The sequence below is a fragment of the Tyto alba genome, unplaced genomic scaffold, assembly GCF_018691265.1.
Source record: "Tyto alba isolate M040663 unplaced genomic scaffold, T.alba_DEE_v4.0 Super-Scaffold_34, whole genome shotgun sequence".
NCBI lineage: Eukaryota > Metazoa > Chordata > Aves > Strigiformes > Tytonidae > Tyto > Tyto alba.
Window position 1 is genome coordinate 4,826,383 of NW_024881309.1, and position 20,144 is coordinate 4,846,526.

A 20,144-nucleotide genomic window follows, 5' to 3' on the forward strand; every position below is an offset into this window, starting at 1 on the left:
AAAAGTTTAAGAAAATGGAAATTATGGCAGAAAAGAGATTACATTGCAAATGGCATTTGCAGTACCTCACCCATGCATGGATACAATTTTCCATCCAGCTTTGCTTATGAGAAATTGGCCTTGTTAGTCCAAGAAATATCTCCTTGTCCCTGGAGATAAAGCAGGCAGCAAAAAAACACGGGGCAAGGCTGTGGACAGGCACCCCACTTCTGTGGGGAGGAGGCAAGGGCAGCACTCGGATGTGGAGGGACCACAACCTGTTGAATCCCAGGGGAGAGGCGAGATCCCCCCCAGAGCTCCCAGAAATTATAGGCCAGATCAGTGCATTCTGGCCTTGAAAAGATTTCTATCCACTATGAACGCTTATCATGACACTTATCATTTTGGAAATCCTGAAAAGCTGCTCTACATGGTGGACTAGGCAAAGTCAGCTTGCCAGCATCCTGCGGACCAGCCCACAGCATGAGCCTCAGTGACCTAAATATTTCTCTTTTCCTTTGGAGAAAGAGCTCTCTTTCAGTTTATTTGCCTTCTAATGCTGAAAACATTCAGCACATAAAGGAAAAACCTGCCGGAGAAGGGATGCTATGGAGGGAGCTCCTTGTGCCACGACCGGTGGGAGAAGCAGGGGCTCTGGTATTGCCTGCTGTGGGGACTGCTGGACACGCCGCTCCTTCCCCTCCCTTTGCAGGTTGTAAAGCCATGCAGATCTCCCTGCAACGCCTCCACGCAGACCCTTTAGCAAAAACCCTCCCAGCCGCCACCTTTTTGGCCGGGTATCCCGCAGAAGCCTCTCCCGGGGATGAGGAGGGAGCCCTCTTTCATCAAACCGTGCTCCCCGAGTTTTGGAGGGAACCAAAAATCCCCGGGGCGCTGCAGGTCTCGCTGGTGAAACGTGCCTGGTTTTGCTCCGGGGTGTGTAACAGGGAGTCACAGCTGGAAGGAGGGCAGCCGGACCAAGGACAGGCAGCGCTTGGCAGCAAGAGAACAGCCATCGGTCCCTGGAGAGTAGCCCAAGTCCGAGACTATTATGTATTCCATAAATGCATTTCCCAGGGCCATTTAACGATGTCAGCCTTGCCTCCCAGTGAGGAATCTGCTCGCTGCCCCTCGCAAGCACCCGCCGACGGGGCAAAGCAGGCTCCCCCCAGGGAGCAGGGCTGCAGCTTCGGTGTGCTCAGACCCAGGCAAGAGTTAAGGTGCTCGGAGAGAGATAAGCGTTGATGGAAACCTGGAGAGCGGGTGCCTCTGCTGCAGATAAACACTCCTCCCAGTCCCCCTCAGCCCACCCCGCCGTCCTGCTCTGACGCAGAGGGAGCTGCAGGGCTGAATGAAACTTGTTTGAGGTTCCAATTAAATCTCCATGGAAGAGGGACACTCATATCCTCTTCTGATAAAAGGTAATTATAAATCCTCCCGGAGCAGCGCCTGCAGACCACACCAACTCCCGCAGCAGCAGCCGGCAACTCGCACCAAGATGGGCTCCAGGGTAAGAGTTTGTTTTCCTCTGCTCCACACAACAGGTTTGCAGCGAGAAGGGGACAGGGTTTGTGGCTTGAGACACAAGGGCTTCATCAGTCTACGTGTCTTTATTGTCTGTGCTTCTTCACTCTTTCTCTCTCTTAATTTATATATACATCTATCTCTTCTCTTGCATTAATCCTATTATTTGGTCTTTACTAGTACTCGGAGGTACAGTGAGAAACCATCTCCGTTTCCCAACTTAGTGACTTGTGTGGCACTCATATTTGGTGATAGAGGGTTTGGAGCGCTTGCTTTTTTTAATTCAAAATTGATAAATATCATTGCCTGGGATTTCAGGAAACCACAGGTTTATTGAAGAGTGATAGTTCAGACTCAGCTCCATCCATTTTGCCACTTAGTCTCTGAAGTGCCTAAGAGCTATAAGAACATAAATGGCTAATTGTTTGGTTGGTTTAGTGCAAATTTCTGATTGATATTTTCAATGTGACTGAGCAAGCAATCTTCTCTCAGCCCCTCTGAAGTCCTGATCTTAATCACGTATGTTAGGCTTTTAAGTCCCGTATCTTGCCATGACATTTCAATTAGGTCAAATGAAAAGACATGTAAGGTAAATGAATTTCCTTTGAGACTGAATTTAATCTCCAAAGAACAAACATGGAATAAAAGATGTAGAGATTACCACAGATAAGCTACCAGCTTGATCTGTGCTTTGAGTCTTTGGAAGAAGACTTAAACGATGCCTTGAAGCAGGTACAAGATGTCTCAGGAGCGTGGAAACGGGTTAGAGAGCACTCCATCTGCAACTTTAAATGCAAGCTTGATAAACCCACGGTCTTTGAGAGCAAAGCTGGTGGTCCCAGCTCCTAGGGAACAGCGCCCGGCTCTTGGAGGACACAGACACTAAGCGACCTCAGGAGTTGCTGTCTCACAGGGAGAAGCCATGAGCTGTGGGAGGTCGTAACCCAGAGTGTTTTCTTTAAAGATCACAGGAGACCTTCAGCCCTGAAGACCGGGAGCCAGCAGGACCTGGGCTGGGCTCCGGGCTCTCGGCCATGGCCCCGGGTGCCGACGGCGTGCCCTGGCGCTGGCTGGCAGCGGGCAGGACGTCGCGGAGGCTGGTGCTGGTGGTGGTTTTCGTCGCGCTGCTGCTGGACAACATGCTGCTGACGGTCGTGGGTACGGCGTGCGGCTCTCGCTGTGCTCCTCAGATCCCACCTCGGGGTTTCGGCTCCTCGGGCGGTCTCTGGTCGATGCCGGCAGGGGCCCTGCGCAGGGAGAGCCGTGGGGAGGGCTGGGTGCAGGGAGCTTCCAGGACACTGATGTCTCGCCAGCACCATTCAGTTCAGCTGCATGCCGAGCCAAAAAATGCACTAAAATCACTAACTAATCCCTTCCCTGGCTTTTCTTCCAGTACCGATCATCCCCACCTTCCTTTACGCAACAGAGTACGAAGGCGCCAACAGCTCTGTTGCCCCAGCCTGGACTGAGCCAGCTCCTCCATCCTTGAAGGCTCCTCCTTTCTCCTCCATGTTCTCCTACTTTGACAACACCACGGTGACTGCCTCGGGCTCCGGGAGTGCTGTGGACTTGGCGAACGGGATGGAGAGCACCCGCCCGCCGCGGCCCCCCGCCGGCAGCCCCCCGCCGCCGAGCGGCTGCCCGGAGGGCGAGGAGTTCCTCGCCAAGGAAAACGTCCGCGTGGGGCTGTTGTTTGCCTCCAAGGCTCTCGTACAGCTGGTGGTCAACCCATCCGTGGGTCTCCTGACCAACAGGTAGGTCAGAGCCCTGGGTTTGCACCACGGTGTAGCCCTTCAGGGACAGGCAGCTCCTGCCTGCTGAGGAAATCACCACTAGCTGAGCAATAAAGCTCTGTGCTGCACAAGTGCAGCCCCTGCAATCATGGAATTAGAGGAACTGGTGGGTAAAAACCAAGGGAGAGGATATACGTGTCAGAATAAGCATGAATTTTACCTTTCCTAAAAGCCCACAAATGGCTTGCAAGCTTATATTACAACATAAGCCTCTCTAAAGCTCTCCTCAGGTGCGGACAGATGCTATTTAATACGAATAACCATCAAATAAACAAAGATTCCCAACCCATTATGGATATAATGTTGTTGTTCGGATTTTCTGCCCCTGAGTTTTTATTTGCCTTTGTCTCTAGCAGACACGTGTGAGCTGCGCTGGGCTCACCTCCACGCGGTCTGGGTGGGCAGATGAGTTGGCAAAACAGAGCTGTCTGTCTGGCTGTGCTTTCCAGTATTATCTGGGGGTACTTGGACACTGGATTCCTCCCCGAATCAGCACTCACGGGCACATCCACGCGTTCAGGAGATGCTCAGCAGCCCACAGAGACGTGTGGGTTAAGGCTGGGCAGCAAGACCAGATCTCAAGCTGGAATGAGGACTCCTGCCTGAAATGGTTCCTCTTTTTCCCCCTTCCAGGATAGGATACCACATCCCCATGTTCATTGGATTTATCATCATGTTCATCTCCACAGTCAGTGAGTATTGCCCCTCTGTCTGCCCTTCATACGCAGCAGCACAGGAGAAAATCCTTTGGACTGTGCCTGCACTGCTGTCGCCGTGTGGGAGAAAGGAGTGAGAGCAGAGCCCCCTCTCTCAGAAATCGGTGACAAGAAAGGACGAGTGGCACCCTGCCCCCTCCAGCACCCAAACTGGTGCAAGCTGAGGCCGCTCTTACCCTCTGCAGGGTTTTAACGCCCAGCCCGCAGCTCTGCCTGATGCCGCCTCTCTCCTTCCTCCGCAGTGTTTGCTTTCTCAGGCACCTACACCTTGCTGTTCATCGCCCGAGCCCTCCAAGGCGTTGGCTCATCGTTCTCATCGGTCGCAGGTAAATGTTTTAGCTACACCTTTCGTGCCTCTATTAGGTCTCTTTGTCCGGGTTTAGTTATCATCTCAGGAACGATCAGCAGCACAGACACACCGCGTGCCTTCCTCGGCTTCAAGCTCCTCCTCACTGTGCCTGCCTGGCTGATGGAGATCACCCACATGGGTGCCAGCAAGCAGATAAATCCCCCCCAAAGCCCCGGCTGCTTTCAGAGAGGATCCCCCCCCCCCAACGCCGCCAGCCAGCCTCACGTGGCCTCTGCTTTCTCTCTGCTCCCAGGCTTGGGCATGCTGGCCAGCGTGTACCCAGACGACTTCGAGAGGGGCAACGCGATGGGCATCGCTCTTGGAGGCTTGGCCTTGGGTGTGCTGAGTAAGGAAACCTCGCTCCCAACGGGGTTTACAGCAACAGCCTCTCCAGAGCTTTGCTGGCCGTCACCGCTGGCTTCCACCCTTCCCCGGCGGCATCCCACGGGCACGCCTGGCCTGGCCTCCTCCCTCCCTCCCTCTGCTCACCCTCCGCAGCCGCTGCCCCCGCGGGACCCGACGCCTTCCCACCACCTTCACCAAACGCCCGCCGGGGGATTCAGAGCAAACCATGAGGGCAGGAGCCGAGCGCGCTGCCGGGGCGCTGGGGACGGCGGCACCGCCGCTGTGTGACACAACCTTTCCCTTGCAGTCGGGGCCCCCTTCGGGAGCGTGATGTATGAATTCGTGGGGAAATCATCTCCATTCCTGGTCCTGGCGTTCCTTGCCCTCTTGGATGGAGGTGAGAAGCCAAATGGTTTAATTCTACAAAAAAAAAACCAATAAAATAAAATAAATAATTAAATAAAAACATGTGGAAAGATTTAAACACGGACATTTTGGGGAGAATTTCAGAGGGCTCGTGTGAAGGAAGAGGCACATTAATCCAACACAGGTGATATCAGCAGCACTGGATATTGTGTTATTGCTAAATCATATGTTTTCTACCACCAGATGATTGGCATAGCAATACAGTAAGAATTAGTCCCTCATTACTTAATAAACCCCCTGATTGCCTTAATGACTTGAATAGCACATTCAAAGCTCTTTGAACTGTGAATTCTTTGTGAAAGGCACACTTGTCTGCAGCCTCTTCACCACGCCACAAAGGAATGAGACTTTGCCAGGATAAATGGTGATCCTTGTTCTTTCTGCGGTGGGTGTATCACAGATGCAGGCCACGAGAGCCTTCAGAGTGTAACAGCAAAGATCTCAATAGCAGAAATGTGCATTTTTAGTGAAAAGTATTAAGCTAATGAAATTATAGTCACAGTTACTGTCTTTGCCTAGATGTAATGCAAGACATCTTTAATGAAGCATGTAAGAGCTTTTGGAAAATGACATGGAGGTCCCATACTTATGAAACTTTCCTTTTTAATCCTATTCTTTTCCGCGTCTAATTTCTGTCATGCTTTAGTTGTGGCTCCCCAGCTGGCAGCCCGATGGAGAGCATTTGCATATTTGACTGCTTCATGGCTTGACAAAATACTTACAACACAGTCCACGTCAGGGAGTTTTGCTGCTCCCTCCCAGGGGAGCAGGGTTGGGAGCCACCTCTCCCTCTGCCCGCTTCAGCGACGTCCCCAAACAACTTCTGCATCCCCGGGGGCTCTGCCGATGAAAGGGCTGAAGGGAAAACCGGAGGGAAATGCAGGTTGAAGTGCTGCCGCCTCCAAAAGTAAGCTAACGCCAGCGTTTTCTTCCCAGCTTTGCAGCTCTGCATACTGCAGCCCTCCAAGATCTCCCCCGAGGTGAGTACAGGCGCGTGCGGGAGCCGGTGCGCCCGGCGGCGTGACCGGAGCCCGGGGAGGAGAGCTGAGGATGGGTGCGAAGGCGCCCGCGGCTCCCAGCCGATGTGACCCCCCCCCTTTGCCACCCCGCAGAGCACCAGAGGCACGCCGGTGCTCACCCTCCTGCGAGACCCCTACATCCTGGTCGCTGCAGGTAAAGGCGGGCGCCAGCTCCTCTTCGCCCACCTGCGCCTCCTGGTTAGAGAGATCCGCCTGTGCCTGCTTGAAACAGCAGGAAAAGAGGGGCGAAAATAGAACATTTCTCCCTTTTCTCCCCATCAGGAGCCCTCTGCTTCTCCAACATGGGGGTGGCCATGCTCGAGCCCACCTTGCCCATCTGGATGATGCAAACCATGTGCGCCCCGAAGTGGCAGCTAGGTAGGTGCCGTGCTCTGCAGCCTCCACTCCTGAGCAGCTGCTCAATACAGTTTAGCTAGAACTGGTCCTGCTCTGGCACTGCGAGGTGGATTGAATAAACTCTTATATCATTCTAAAAAAGAAGAAAACATATGCCCTCACCCGCACAGAGCGAGTGATCCCAGGCTGCGTGTTGCTCCAATTTCAGCTCAGAATGTCCTTAGTGGTGGCTATACAATGTGCTTTTCTCTATTATTGAAAAAATTGTATAGAATCAGACTCCCCACAAGAGCAATAACGGTGGAAGAAAGGCTGTTTCATGCACGGGAAGCCTGTCGAATCCCATCTTCTGCAGGGCAGATAATGGTATCGTGCTGGGCTGGAATCGTGGCAGCCAGATGGGTTTTGCAGAGGCAGCTCTGAGTAAAACAAGGCCATTTAGAAAGTCCCAGGCAGGACAGGATGGTACGTGTTAATTACCAGCTGCCTAGAAAATGTGATCTGGAGATAACATTGTCTGTGTTTGCTACAAAAATAACAACTAATTGTTATAAAACCCAATTGGCTGAGGAATGACCTAGGAGGTGCCCCAGGCTACACTTAGATCCCAAATTGAGTTAATTGCAGTCTGGGAGCAGGAGGGCTGAGAGAGCTCCTAATCGAGTTATCCTCTGGTCAGGCAGGAGCATCCATCCCGATAAGAGCCTGGGATGCTTCTCGTGAGCAAGTGATTGAGCAAGGATGGGCCAGGGTGAAGCAGCGTCCCGGGATGCTGGCAGTGGGGAGAAGGGACAGCGAAGCTGCCTGGTAACCACAGATGTCACAGGCTGAGGAAAGCGCTCAGGGCTGCCCCTGTCGCCACCGAACACGAGGGGGACCTCTGAGGTGCCTTAGCAGGGCCCAGAGGGCAGTAGACATCAAAGAAAACCGCGAATATCTTCATTAGATTTTCAGGTACCTGAGATTTGAGAGCAGGTTGTATTTAGACACAGCTCAACCACCAGCCACCCAGCTCACCAGCTATCATGAACTCAACGGGCTTCTTTATTTGTATGCTTCAGTTTGCCCACTCCCGTAATTCTGGAAACAAAAACCAGAAGAGCTTGGACTAAACCTGCAGGATTAACTGCGTTCTATTGCTGTTACAGAGAGGAAAGAAAATGAAACATAAATCAGTGTGTTTCAATAAGGAAGTTGTCTTAGTGAAACGGAGCTGAGCAGTTTTATTTATAGTCGGTGGGAGAGTATATTAAAAACAAACAACTGGTAAATCAGCAAACACTGCAAATATTTAATTTAGACTATATAATAATCCCTAAGCTTTTCACTTAAGCAGTTATTCTATTCCTATTTATTTAGTAAGTGAAAAGGCAATGGGGGAAAGGTGGAAGAGGAAGAAACTATGACAGAAGGACAAGTTTATTAAAGCAGTGGAGAGAAAAAAAGTCCTGCATTTAGCTCCTGGTTGTCTCTCAGATCTTGTGGGTGAATCACCGCACCCCTGTGTGCCTCAGTTTCCCCCATCAAAAGCAAACCCGTTTCCTACGCCTCCCACCGCAGGGATGGGCACCCACAGGGTGGGTGCTGGCCGTTAGCTTGCCTTGCCTGGCTCACGATATTCTCCAAATGAGAGAGGCAGGTAGTGAAGTGGGTATTTTTGCAAATCCCCTGTATTCGCTTGGGGATGACACATTCTTTGTTCTATTCTTTCTCTCTCTCCCAGGGATGGCGTTCCTCCCTGCCAGTATATCCTACCTCATCGGCACCAATCTCTTTGGGATTCTGGCTAACAAAATGGGCCGGTAAGTGGAACCTAAGAGATTTCAGCTCAGCCCACCCCACTGCTGGCTTTCAGCACGAATTACGCTTGCGGTGTTGGGCACACTGAGAACATCTCCCCTCTCCTAACTGCGGGCTCGTTGCAGGTGGCTGTGCTCCCTGATCGGCACGGCCGTGGTGGGAATTAGTCTCCTTTGTGTAAGTAGCACAAGACAATTTCAAGCCCTTTCTGTAGAAGGGCAGCACGGGTGAGAACACTGAGCTGGGGCTCCGCGCCCGGCGGTCGGTAGATGTTCAGTGGTTGCACAGATTTACATTGCACCCTCGCACCTCGCGCGGCCTCATTCACATTCACACCCCCCTGCCCTCTCCTCTCACAGGTACCCCTGGCCAAAAATATTTACGGGCTGATTGGCCCAAACGGTGGCCTTGGCTTTGCCATAGGTAAGCAGTCGGTGCTCAGGCTGCACGACACAGCTCATGCGCGGCTCTCCCCCCTGCCCTGGGGGAAGGCGGTGGCTGACCAGCCTCTCCTTGCTGTGGGCAGGAATGGTGGACTCCTCAGTGATGCCCCTCATGGGTTACCTCGTGGACCTCCGCCACACCTCCGTCTACGGCAACGTCTATGCCATCGCCGACGTCGCCTTCTGCATGGGCTTCGCGATCGGTACGGAGGAACTCTGCCTCGGGGGCTGGCATACTCCGTCTGTATCTCACCCCGTTTATCACTCCCTTTCCTCCACCCAGTGATCACCACAAGGAACCGGCGCTGCGTCTGCAACCCAGACACCGTACATTTATAGACCGCCTCCAAACTCGAGGGGCACCTTTTGCTCTCTGCCATTTTAGCCTTTTTTTAATTTTAAAATTTGCAGGTCCATCCACAGGCGGTGCGATTGTACGAGCTATTGGGTTCCCCTGGCTGATGATCATCATTGGGGTTATCAATATCACTTACGCTCCTCTGTGTTGGCTCCTGCGCAACCCTCCCGCTAAAGAGGAGAAGATTGTGAGTTTAAGTATCCTTTATTCCCTTGAAGTATAGGAGACTGATAATCCAAAAACTGGGGAGGGGGATTAGAATTAATTTGCCAGGGATTGCGTCTTCCCTCTTGGGATCTACTCTGCCCTCAACAAAGGGACAAAAAACTCAGACAATACAACCAGAAAAGTTTAGAGCTATGGTCCTTTCCCTAACTCACAGCTGGTATTCCCTACACAAAGGTTGTTGGCTGCTTTGGCTGTCAGTAAAAGTGGCAATGCTCCCGTTAACTATTCAAATTAACCACCATTTTTACTAAAGCAAGATTTCTGATTTCCTTTACCCAGGCAATCTTAAACCAGGAATGCCCCATGCAAACCAAAAGCTACAGCACTCAGAAAACCCTGCGCGACTTCCCCCTCACAGATGACAGTGATGTGGAGGCAGAAGATGTGGAATAGCAAGCGCAAGGATGCGTGCCCTGTTTTGAAGCTCATATGATTACAGACCACGGACGTATCAGCACCCACGAATAACCCAGCCAACCCCAAGAGTTGTGGATGCAGGATGGACACAGGCTGACCTGTTCTCTCAGCTATGCAATCCACAGCGGGGAGCAGAGACCCCGGATTTGGAGGCTCTATCTGTTTAGTTCAGCCACTCACTTGCTGTGTGACTTCTAGGCAAGTTACCCAAACTCATTACAACTCATCTGTAAGAAAAAGTTACCAAGATGAGGAGAATCGTATCAACCCGTCCTGCAGAACAATGTTGTCCTGGGCGCAGCCTCCCCGTGCAGTGGGGGATAATATCAACATCTCTCCCAGATGAGTCCAGTGGCGTTTGTTAATGTCTTTAAAGCGCTTACTGTTCTTGAAAGAAAAGCACTGGAGAAAACGAAAATTGAATCAGCGGCAGCAGCTTTGAGAGATTTCTGTCTCCAGAACTGTGCTATAATCCCCAGCATGAAAACTTTCTGTAACACCAGGGCACTATGCATCTGTGTCACTGCCAGGCCGTCAATAAAGATGTCACTGTGCTGCTAACGCGCTCCGCGCTCCTCGGGAGACAGTTAAAAACCCCGCTCATTGCTGTCTCGGTATGGCTTTGTGTGCTGTGCTATCTATGTGCTACTCATGGCTGCTTGGGTGTGCACTTATGTGCTACTTATGGCTGTCCCATCCATTAAAATAATTCCTTTATTTGAAGAACTCTAAGAAATTCAGACAGAAATTAGGCTGAAGGCAGTTTTAGAGTCTTAGACACAAACTCAGCCAACAAAGGCAGTTAGATCCCTTGTGATTCTAAGTGGCTAGCAGAGCATTTTTAAAATCCCTGCCCCTCAGCTGAGATGGGGTAATGAGCTATGTTTGTGATCCTAACCCAGCGCAATGAGAAGTACAATAGATTGGTTTAATTGCCCTTTTGTAATTTCCTGGCCGCAAGTTTAGAAAGAGAGCAGCTGCACTGTTAACAATAATTGTTGAGTATAATGGTCTGTAAAAGTACGTTACAATTAAGTAAGAGAGAGAGCGTGAGGTACTAAATTAATTTTGAACGTATCAGAGAAATTCCGTGATCTCATTTTTTCCAACGAAACCTCAAAATTACAACTTCTCTGGTTCCACTGTTGGCAGTTTATATAAACTCATTTCTGTCTTGAATGAGCAGTTGTGTAACGCACAGCCATTTCACTTGCCAGAAAGAACAGATGATTCACTGCTCTGGAGCCTGAGCAGCACAATGCAGATGCGTTTGCCAGCAGGGAAACAGGAGGATAGTAACAATTCATCAAGATTTGGTACCTTATGACTCATTACCAAAGGTCATAAATGGCTATTGTCAGGCAATCCCACATCCACAGCAGGCCCATTGCCCCTCGCTTTGCACATACAAGATGAAATTATATTTCTTAGGCTGACTGGAAATGACTAATGTTAAGCCTGCTCTCAAAAACTGGTTATTTTTATCTTCCACCTGTTTCCCTGCTTTGCCAAGAATAAAAGGAAAAATGCGTTGGCTTCTTGTGATGGAAGGGAAAAATGTGAGCCCTTCTATTCGGGGATGTATCCGTACCTCCCCAGGCTGTGCCGTGTTGAGTGGCTCTTTCCCCCGGCACTGGCAGCTCAAGGCTTCTTAATTAATAAATTAGTTGCAGCGCCAATGAGATTAATCGAGTTTCTCTGCTCTATGTGAAGAATTAATTACAATCTTTGCACCAAACCACCTGATTTTTTTTACCCACTGAGGTTATCTGCTCTGTGTGAAGAATTAATTGCAATCTTTGCACTAAACAGCCTTATTTTTTTACCCACTCTGCTGGAAAAACCTCATCTAATTCTCGAGTGCGTTAGCAGTGATATAAAGCGGTGCCGCCCGCTCTGCAGCTTGGGGAGACAAGGGGGGATCTTGGCAGCTGTGAGGGCAAGTTTCTCCCCCCCCCCCCCGGGACCAGAGGCTGCAGATAAACGTTCCCCTCACAGCTTCTGTGGCGGAAAATCGAAAGGCTTGGGTCTGAAAGGGGAGCTGATGGCCCCGGTCGCCCCCCGCGCCGCCATTTCCCACAGCCAAAGGCAGAGGGGGAACGCCAACAGACCCGGCCTGGTGCCTCCAGCAAGACACAGACCTCGCCCCGAGCCTTGTCAGGGCTCCTTTAGCGGAGCGGAGCGGCAGCCGCGACCCCTCAGCTCCCCCCACCACTGGTTTATCTCCCGGCCCGGGTCCCACCGGCCGCCGCCATGACAGGCCAGCCCCGCCCTTCCCCTCCGCCCCCTCGGCTCTCGCGAGACTTGGCGACGCTCCTTCCCGCTCCCCTTTCCGGCGATGGCGGCGCGCTAGGCCACGATGCACTCCGACGACGTGAGTCCGCCGGTTGAGTCGGTCCCGTCCGCCCCGCGCCCGGCAGCCGCGCCGCAGCCAATCAGCGCCCGCCCCGCCGCCGGGACGGTTCCGTCCCCACGTGGAGGGGAGAGGGGGTACACACACGGACGGACACACCGACACCCCCCATCCCCATCCCGCGGGGTGCTTGGGGGGCACACAGACCGGGGGGGTGTGGGAATGTAAATGGGAATATGGCGGCAGCAACTGTGCTGTCCCCGCGCCTCTCGTTGCACCGCCCCCTCCCTACCAGTGGGGTGCAGAGAGGGCCCCCCTCCATCTTTCTGGGGTACCCCCCCCCCCGTTACAGCCTCACCGCGGGCTGCAGGAGCCCCGGGGATGCACAAGGTGCCGGGTGAGTGGGTGGCGGTGCGCGTCACCCGCTGTTTGTCCTCCAACAGGTTGTGTGGGACACGCTGGGCAACAGGCAGTTCTGCTCCTACAAGATAACGTGAGTTTTTTTGGGGAGTGGGGGGACGGGGCGGGGGGATCCGGCAGGTGCTTCCGCAGGGAGAAGCGTGAGGACAAATTTGGGTGCCCCCCCCAGGCCCTGGCATGGTTCCCCATCTCCCCGTGCCCCCACAAGCTGGGCGTGAGGGTTGCAGAGGATGGGGTGGGCAGCTGTGGGGTGGGGGACTCCCACCCTCTTTCCCCTTTCCCTCACCTCTCCCTTCCAGGACAAAAACCCAGAATTTTTGCCGCAATGAGTATAACCTGACGGGCCTGTGCAACCGTTCCTCCTGCCCGCTGGCAAACAGCCAGTACGCGACCATCAGGGAGGAGAAAGGTGAGAGTCTGGCAGCACCCCTGGGGTGGGGAGGGGGCAAATACCACCTGCCCGAGGGCACCCCGGCTCTGGGGACACACTCAGTCTCTCCTGGGATCCCGTTCCTCTTTCCTTCAGGGCGGTGTTACCTGTACATGAAGACGATAGAGCGGGCGGCTTTTCCCCGTCGGCTCTGGGAGCGGGTGAGTTAAGGAGAGCAGCCCGCTAATCAAGCGTGCTCTAATTAATTTCCCGAGAGGCCGTGGAGGGCTGGGAGCCATGGGAGCCCTCCCAAGAGCGGATGTGTCCCCGCGTCGTGGCTCAACTCTTTCCCTCTCCCCCGCCCCAGGTCCTGCTAAGCAAGAACTATGAGAAAGCACTGGAAGAGATCGACGAGAACCTCATCTACTGGCCGCGGTTCATCCGACACAAATGCAAGCAGCGCTTTACTAAGATCACGCAGTACCTGATCCGCATCCGGAAGCTGACGCTCAAGCGACAGTAAGTGACGTGACCGAGAGCGGTCGGGTTTGGCTTATCAAGGCGCTGCCCGTCCCTGAGCCGCCGTCCCTGGCTCGAGGCTTTGGCAGGCCTGAACCTCCCTGAAATGGGTTCAGCTGCGGTACAGCCTGGGTAAATAAATGCACTTAAAACTAGATGTAGCCACATTTCTAATAACAGCTGCTTGTTGCCCCAAATAAGCTTTCGCTCACCTGCTGCACGAGGCTGACAGGTGCGCTAACTAGCTCTTGTTGCTCCCTGTAGGAGGAAGCTCGTTCCTTTACGCCGCAAGATTGAAAGGCGAGAGAAGAGAAGAGAGGTAATACCACACTCTCATCTCCTGCCTGCTTCCGTTCTACATGTCTTTCGAACAACTGACACAGCTCCTCTCTGCTCCTTTAGGAGAAAGCCCTGATTGCCGCTCAGCTGGATAACGCCATTGAGAAGGAATTACTGGAAAGGCTGAAGCAGGATACGGTAGGGATCACTGCCTTCAGGGAACGGCAGGAAAACTGCTCCTGCTGCCCTCTGTCCTGCCCGTTCTCCCGGGAGGGCTTTGGTGGGAAAGAAGCATCGCCTGTGTAGGAAGGGCAGGGGGTGGCCACACGCTGCCCTTCCTGAGCAGCTTTAACAGAGGCCGGAGAACTCGCTTCCCCAAAACACAGAGCCCCTCATTTTCCATACAGCAGTGCATCCTTCCGAGTTAGGGAAGGGGCCGAGCCACAGGTTCAGCCTGGTTTGGTACTGTCCCCATGCCGGCCGTAGGCTTTATGTGACCCTACCACCCACGGCTGTCTTGCTCCTGTGACTTACAGGAAATCTACATTTTCCTTTTCAGTATGGAGACATTTACAACTTCCCCATTCACGCCTTTGACAAAGCTCTGCAACAGCAAGATGCAGAAAGCGAGAGCGAGTCCGATGCAGAGAAGGAAGAAGAAGATGACGAGGTAAGGCTTTCAGCCACAGCACCAGCTTATCCTTCCCTGACCTGGTGCAGCACCTCTGATTCACCTACACGCAGGGCAGTGTAGTCTGAATGTCAGGGTGAGAAGAGATTAGGAGAGGAGAACTCAGAAAAAGCATGTGTGTGCGCGTGGTGGCCTTGATGGCTCTTCTGTCGTGAGTCAGGACACTGTACTGTGCTTGGTGTGCATGCGCTAGCTTCTGACTTTTATTTCTTACAGGACATGGATAAAAGAGAGTTTGTGGAAGCAGATGACAGTGACTTCAGTGACTTTGAGGTAGGTGAAGCAGCAGGTACAAACTGCCAGGCTAAACTGTTCAAAAGTAACCTCCACCCCCACACTGTCTCTGGTGATGGGGGAAGAGCCAGCAAAATCAGATTTGTGGGACATAATGATACAGTCAGACCGCACTGTAATCCACTACACCCCAGCTCCTCTGGCTAGACAGTTGGGAGCCAGGAATTATAAAATGGAATTGGATACACGAGATAATTTTGCAGAAACAGGAGGTTTAGTTACACAGCGTGCTTTGACATCACTCTTGTCTTTCTCAGGACATGGATAAGTTGGAGACAAGTAGTGAAGAGGAGGAGGAAGAAGAAGTAGAGAAGAAAGCTGCTCTCTCCAAATCTAAAGGGAAAACTCCCCTGAAAGGACCAGCCAGAAGAAAACGTCCCTATATTGAAATAGAGTATGAAGAAGAGACAGAGCCAACCACCAAAACAAAAGCAACCTAACTCCTTCCTGAACCTGCGTTTTGTACCGAATGACAGGACTCCAGCTCTGTCACCAGAACTCCTTCCAGCTTTCGCCGCTCTGTGAAGGACCCTCAAAAATTACTCTGTTTTCAGTATTCTAATTAATAATTTTCAACCCCAGGCAATTGCAGCACGTTTGTACAACTCCTGCATGAAGCACAGTTAGGAGGAAGACAACTCCTGCCTTGTCTGCAGCCACACAAGGCTCAGCTCGGACTGTGCTCCTGGAAGGAGCCTGGACTGGGGGCACTGCTGCTTTGTTCTAAAGCTGGAAAAGCCCACACGTGGCTAGGCGAGCACACAAGTGGATCTTGTTTGGGGGAGGTACAGGGCTAACAGGGGTGGGATGAGACAGACAGTAATTTTAAATAAATAAAACAATTTTACTGTACAAAAAGCAGGGTGAGCATTGATCAGCCATGCCTCACGTGTTCTCTTGCACTTTCCTGATGCATTCCCGTACGCGGTTCTCCTCGCAGCTGCTGTACACGCCTTCCAGCAGGACCTGAAACAAGAAAAGCATCAATATCCACTGCCTTGGCACACGCGGGTTCATGGTGGTACCAACCCTCCCCCAGCTATCTGTTGGAAGAGAATTACACAAAGCATCTATCGACAAGTACCTATATATACAGCAAGTCAATCAAGTCAAGTACTAATACTGAGGTGGGTGGGAATTGATGCTTTCACAACACTGTTGGGCTGAGGAAGCAAGAAGGCTCTTGCCTGCTCAGTGCTGCCCCTTCCAAGGGGGAAGGGGTCAGATGCAGTGCCAGGTCCCCAGCTCACCTTCACTCGCCCTGCAGAGCAGCGATCCAGCAGGATGAGGCATTCAGTGGCCCCCTGGAGCAAGGCAGCTTTTACCGGCTCTGGTGTTGAACCTTGGTCAGCGTGTACGTCCCAGATCATCCTCAGCAGGGCTTTGAGGAGCACAGGGAGCCTGCACGGCATTCTGCGGAGGGAAAGAGCAACTGCACCTTACTCTAAATCCTCTTTGCCAGTCAGGGGAGAGCAGAGCCTGGCTTAGCTCTAAGACACCTCAGGCAGGAGCTACCAGTTGCCATTTATGTGTGGAGCAGGATTGTAGCTGGCCTAGGATGAGCAACTGCTTCAGCGATGAGGCTGAAGCTGCCTCGCTCAGCATGCCCACCAGAGGCAGGACACGGGCCCTGAACACGCAGGAACCTCAGGATGGGGTGTGGGGAACGCCTGTTGTCGGGGCAGCCTAATTAATTCACAGCACAGGGCTTACTCCGCAGTTCTGCCGTGCAGAGAACATAGATTCGGTTTTTAGCCAAGTGAATGCTTCTAGGACTGGCAGAAATCAGATCAAAATGAGGACGCTGCTCAATTTTTGGGCCAGGTTTTTCAGCAAAGCAGCAATGCCAGCGATTCCTCCCTGGGATAGAGTCTCCTCTAAGATTTCAGGGCCTTCTCCTCAAGCAACAGTCACTCTGGCTCTGAAAGACTGGCTGCGTTCAGGATATTTCTATAGTGTGCCTCACGCCCAGAGGAGTACCTGGGCCAAGCGTGCTCTATGGTGCACTGCAGTGTCTCCAGTATTCCCAGTCGGGCTTCTTCTTCAGGGCCATCACAGACTTCCAGGTAGCCCAGGATAACTCGCTCCAGCCTCTTCAGGTGCCGCACTATCAGGATGCCAAGTCTGCCGACACGAAGAAACACACACTGAGAGGGGAGACCCACCCCAAGGCCACAGCAAGTCCTGGCAGGGCTGTGGCTGCTGCTCTCACCTCTGCACGAAGGCAGGCAGGGTCCGGGCATACACCCGCCGCAGCGCAAGGCGATGCTCTGCCTCCATGTGCGTCAGAACCAGCTGCAGCACCTCGTCGCAGGGGCCGGTTGGTCTGGCCAGCTGCTGCTGCTGCTGCCGCCACCGCTGCTGGGCTCTCTCCAAAACCGGCAGCAAGTCCAGCAGGCACAGCAGGACCGCCTGGTTTGGTGAGACACAGTAAATCTGGGCAATCCTGCTGACGTTGTCTTCAAAACATCAGTAACTTCCAACCCCGCTGACCACCCACGGCTGCTGTAGTACACCTGACAGACCCGACTCTTTCTGCTGTTACCAGCCCTCTTCAGCAAGGCTGCCACTTGGACGGGGACAGGAGGCAAGAGGTCTTCCCTCTACTTCGATATTTTCCTGAAATCTACTGAGTTACTTTGTCTCTTGGCCACAAGCATCGGGTAGGAACAGACTGACTGGACTGTCTGCGAGGAAACAGGCTCTGCCCCCTCATGCCTTAAGCTGCCCGTCCCTCGTGGGGCTGACACGCAATATCCCAAGGCAGATTAAAATGAAGTTCTGCTGTCCCACCTGGATGAGAGGGGCCTCTCGTGAATAGAGATGGTTGTAAAGGGCATGGTACACAACCTGAGCCCTGTTGAACTGGCACAGATCAGCAGCTGGCTGCAACAACAGAGAATGGAGAGTTATTCCTGCACGACACATTCAGCACCCACTTCACCTGGGAAAAGAGAACAGCCTTCACAAGCCCTCGCACATACTGCGCCTTAGGGACACTGCTTGCAAGGAAGTGGGAGCAGGTGCTGTAATAACCGCAGGATAAACCCTGCCCCGCACAGGAGCAGCTCCTTTCCTTCGCCTCCCTGGCTGCTGTTCGGCAGTTCTGCCGGCGTTACTTTGATACCACCCTGCCCTGCAAACTGCTGCCAGGCTGAAAGTGAATTGGCTGAGCTCAAAAGGTGGCAAAGCAATTACTTGTTTAGCGTAACAAATCAAAGAGCGACACGTCTTCAAACACCCAGGGACAGCATGGAAGATGGAGCAGAATTGATAGGTTAACAGCAGAACCAGGAACAGAAGTTAGGAACCCCAACAGGCGTCCAACCCACCCTTGCTTCAAACAGCACCCAGAAAGGGATCCCAATTCCCAAACTCCTTACCACGTTGAGAATGATATGATGCAGGCAGCGCACACCCAGGATTTTATTCTCCTCCTGGTAGTCATCCGAGATGAGCAGCGATGGCGGGAGGACGCGCTCCAGGTGATGGCTGAGCCAGGGCCGGGTGACGTGAGGCAGCGTCCAGGAGAACACGTGCTTTGTGGCAGGGTTATGCTTCCAAGTGTCTCTGGAAACACAAACGTAAGCTCTGGGAACGCTAGAACTAACAAATGCTCATTGACTATGAGCCTGGGCCTCTCAGCCAACAGCAAGCTCTGACTGATCCCTCCCCCAACACTTCCGTTACTGGGGTATTTGTAAAGCACTTGGCCCCATATTTATCTTCTAGTGTCTTGTAAAGCCTGAGCTCACAGTTTTCCCAAGTTTTCAGTATTTCCTACACAGAGACCAGCCAAACACGCCACCCTCTCCACTGCTGCCCCCCTCCCTTCCTACGCACTTGGTCAACTCCTGTTTCAGGAGCCCCATCACTGCTGCGAATCTTCCCTCCTCATCTTCCTCCTTCCCTCGCAGGAATTCAGCCACCGACCCGCAGCCGGCAGCCCGCACCAGCGCCGCCAGCAGCTCCCGCGCCGCTGCCCGTGACTCTGCACTAGTCCAGGGCCTCTCCCCAAGATGTGTTACAGCGAAGATGTAGAGGGGTCCCAGCACAGGGCGCAGGATCGGACCCACCACAGGGACGCCCAGAGACTCGTGGGTTTTGGCAGCTTCCAGCTTTGCGAGGAGGCGTAGAAACACCGAGCCGGCCTCTGCTGCTCGCCGAGCTGTGGCGGCGTGTGCGCTGTCATGGATGGGGAGACCCGCAGCTTCTCCCTCCCGCTCCGGGGGTGCCGCGTAGGCGCCCAGCGCAGCCACCAGCTCGCCCAGCGCCGGGGGGCTCAGGGCTCCCAAAAGCCACCGGCACTTCGCGGCCTCGATCAGCTCACCCAGGTCTCTGACCACGCCGGCCTTGGGAGCCCCGTCGGCGCCCTCGGCGAGGAGCCGCCCGACCCGGAGGAGGATTTGCTCGGCCGGCGGGAGCGCGGGTAGCGGCTCCTCCCGCCTCAGAGCTCGCACCAGGCCGCTGAGCTCCATAGCCCGGCCCCAGCACCGCCTCCCACCCCGCCGGCTGGACCTTCCCCTCAAAAAAAACCTCTGTAAACGCAGCTCCCTGTAAATTCAGCTCGCTGACAAACACAGCTCCGTGTGCTGACCGCGGGGACCCCCGAAGCCCCTCCAGGCCTGAGAGGCGGCCGCCTCCCGCAAGCGGCCGCAAACGTCGCCGCTGTCGCAAAAAAAATCCCGGCGTTGCCGTAAAGGTGGTGGTGGGGGCGTGGCCGCGCGGAAATAAATTAGCATGGCTAATGAACAAGCCGGCGTGCGGGGAAGCGGGGCCGCGCGCCTGACAGAGGTGAAATGGCGGCTGTAAAGAGGGGGGGGCGGTTGGGCACAGGGTGGGGTGTCGGTAGATGTTGGGGGGCTGATGGGGACCTCCCGCCTCGCCCTGAGCTGGGGGTGAGGGGCGCGGCGCTGGGCTGAGGCGCGGGAGAAGAGCGCGTGATCCTTCCGGTTCATAAGCAAATGATGAATGGGAGTGGCACGCGGCTGCGTGACGTGTGCGCCCTCGCGTTACGACGTGGCACAGTCCCTTCTGAGCGCCGGGGGGGTCGGCGACGTCACGCGTGGCGTCAGCGCCTCTTTATGGGTGAAAAAGCAGTGGGAGAAAGGGGATGTTCCAGCTTTCCCGGGGTCCGTTTTGAGCCAATTTCGGATATTTTCAGCAACTTTTCCCTGCAGAATTGGGGGGGGGGGGACAGTCCCTGCGCCCCCCCCTCCCCCCGAGCAGCCACAGCTCAGCCTGGCTGAGGAATTGTCCGTTTAATTGTTGTTTTACACAAAACTGTACAACCCGCCGCGGGGAGCCTGAGGGTCCGGAGGGGATCAAGTACAAAAAATAATCTGTGCAGGAAAAGGGGGACGCAGCCCCTGGGGGGGGGGGGGGGGGGGGGGGGGCGGGGGGGGCTCAGCTTTCCAGCGGTCCCCACCGAGCAGAAAGGGGGCGACCTTACAAAAAAAAAAAC

General features: G+C 53.7%; 3 protein-coding genes and 1 non-coding gene across 5 annotated transcripts; 3 read left to right on the top strand and 1 right to left on the bottom strand.

Moving 5' to 3' along the window:
• Positions 1 to 750: 750 nt before the first annotated feature.
• On the top strand, positions 751 to 11,438 carry SLC18A1 (solute carrier family 18 member A1). Of its 2 annotated transcripts, XM_042801459.1 has the most exons (16): positions 751 to 1,489; positions 2,468 to 2,661; positions 2,897 to 3,257; positions 3,930 to 3,988; positions 4,255 to 4,338; positions 4,615 to 4,707; positions 5,014 to 5,103; positions 6,069 to 6,112; positions 6,245 to 6,305; positions 6,434 to 6,529; positions 8,232 to 8,310; positions 8,434 to 8,485; positions 8,668 to 8,731; positions 8,835 to 8,954; positions 9,163 to 9,296; positions 9,617 to 11,438. In XM_042801459.1, the coding sequence occupies exons 2-16, from the start codon at positions 2,538 to 2,540 to the stop codon at positions 9,728 to 9,730; spliced, it is 1,575 nt and encodes a 524-aa protein (XP_042657393.1). In that variant the 5' UTR covers positions 751 to 1,489; positions 2,468 to 2,537; the 3' UTR covers positions 9,731 to 11,438. The 2 variants fall into 2 exon arrangements, with proteins under 2 accessions (XP_042657393.1, XP_042657394.1); XM_042801460.1 differs by lacking the exon at positions 4,615 to 4,707.
• Positions 11,439 to 12,048: 610 nt separating this feature from the next.
• Positions 12,049 to 15,532, top strand: MAK16 (MAK16 homolog). The gene is made up of 10 exons (XM_032998363.2): positions 12,049 to 12,128; positions 12,551 to 12,600; positions 12,827 to 12,936; positions 13,054 to 13,118; positions 13,265 to 13,416; positions 13,681 to 13,735; positions 13,819 to 13,893; positions 14,255 to 14,365; positions 14,603 to 14,659; positions 14,938 to 15,532. The coding sequence occupies exons 1-10, from the start codon at positions 12,114 to 12,116 to the stop codon at positions 15,118 to 15,120; spliced, it is 873 nt and encodes a 290-aa protein (XP_032854254.1). The 5' UTR covers positions 12,049 to 12,113; the 3' UTR covers positions 15,121 to 15,532.
• On the bottom strand, positions 15,504 to 19,342 carry TTI2 (TELO2 interacting protein 2). Its single transcript, XM_032998350.2, has 7 exons — positions 18,524 to 19,342; positions 18,064 to 18,250; positions 17,474 to 17,566; positions 16,893 to 17,092; positions 16,661 to 16,804; positions 15,931 to 16,093; positions 15,504 to 15,646 (listed from the first exon to the last, which is right to left on the bottom strand). Exons 1-7 carry the CDS (start codon positions 19,156 to 19,158, stop codon positions 15,566 to 15,568), a joined length of 1,503 nt encoding a protein of 500 aa, XP_032854241.2. The 5' UTR covers positions 19,159 to 19,342; the 3' UTR covers positions 15,504 to 15,565.
• Positions 19,343 to 19,623: 281 nt separating this feature from the next.
• On the top strand, positions 19,624 to 19,720 carry LOC116964333. Its single transcript, XR_004408714.1, has one exon. It is a non-coding gene; the product is annotated as a small nucleolar RNA U13 (small nucleolar RNA).
• Positions 19,721 to 20,144: the final 424 nt, after the last annotated feature.

What these genes read in the sequence shown, in the direction of transcription:
- SLC18A1 (XM_042801459.1), top strand. Translation starts at nt 2,538, where the DNA reads ATGGCCCCGGGTGCCGACGGCGTGCCCTGGCGCTGGCTGGCAGCGGGC. An exon ending in CCTCCAAGATCTCCCCCGAG is followed by an intron (nt 6,113 to 6,244) that starts GTGAGTACAGGC and finishes GCCACCCCGCAG; the next exon opens with AGCACCAGAGGCACGCCGGT. An exon ending in TGGGAATTAGTCTCCTTTGT is followed by an intron (nt 8,486 to 8,667) that starts GTAAGTAGCACA and finishes CTCCTCTCACAG; the next exon opens with GTACCCCTGGCCAAAAATAT.
- MAK16 (XM_032998363.2), top strand. An exon ending in AAGCTGACGCTCAAGCGACA is followed by an intron (nt 13,417 to 13,680) that starts GTAAGTGACGTG and finishes TGCTCCCTGTAG; the next exon opens with GAGGAAGCTCGTTCCTTTAC. An exon ending in GTGACTTCAGTGACTTTGAG is followed by an intron (nt 14,660 to 14,937) that starts GTAGGTGAAGCA and finishes TGTCTTTCTCAG; the next exon opens with GACATGGATAAGTTGGAGAC.
- TTI2 (XM_032998350.2), bottom strand. Translation starts at nt 19,158, where the DNA reads ATGGAGCTCAGCGGCCTGGTGCGAGCTCTGAGGCGGGAGGAGCCGCTA. An exon ending in ATCATATCATTCTCAACGTG is followed by an intron (nt 17,567 to 18,063) that starts GTAAGGAGTTTG and finishes CTGTTGTTGCAG; the next exon opens with CCAGCTGCTGATCTGTGCCA. An exon ending in CTGCCTGCCTTCGTGCAGAG is followed by an intron (nt 16,805 to 16,892) that starts GTGAGAGCAGCA and finishes TCGTGTCGGCAG; the next exon opens with ACTTGGCATCCTGATAGTGC.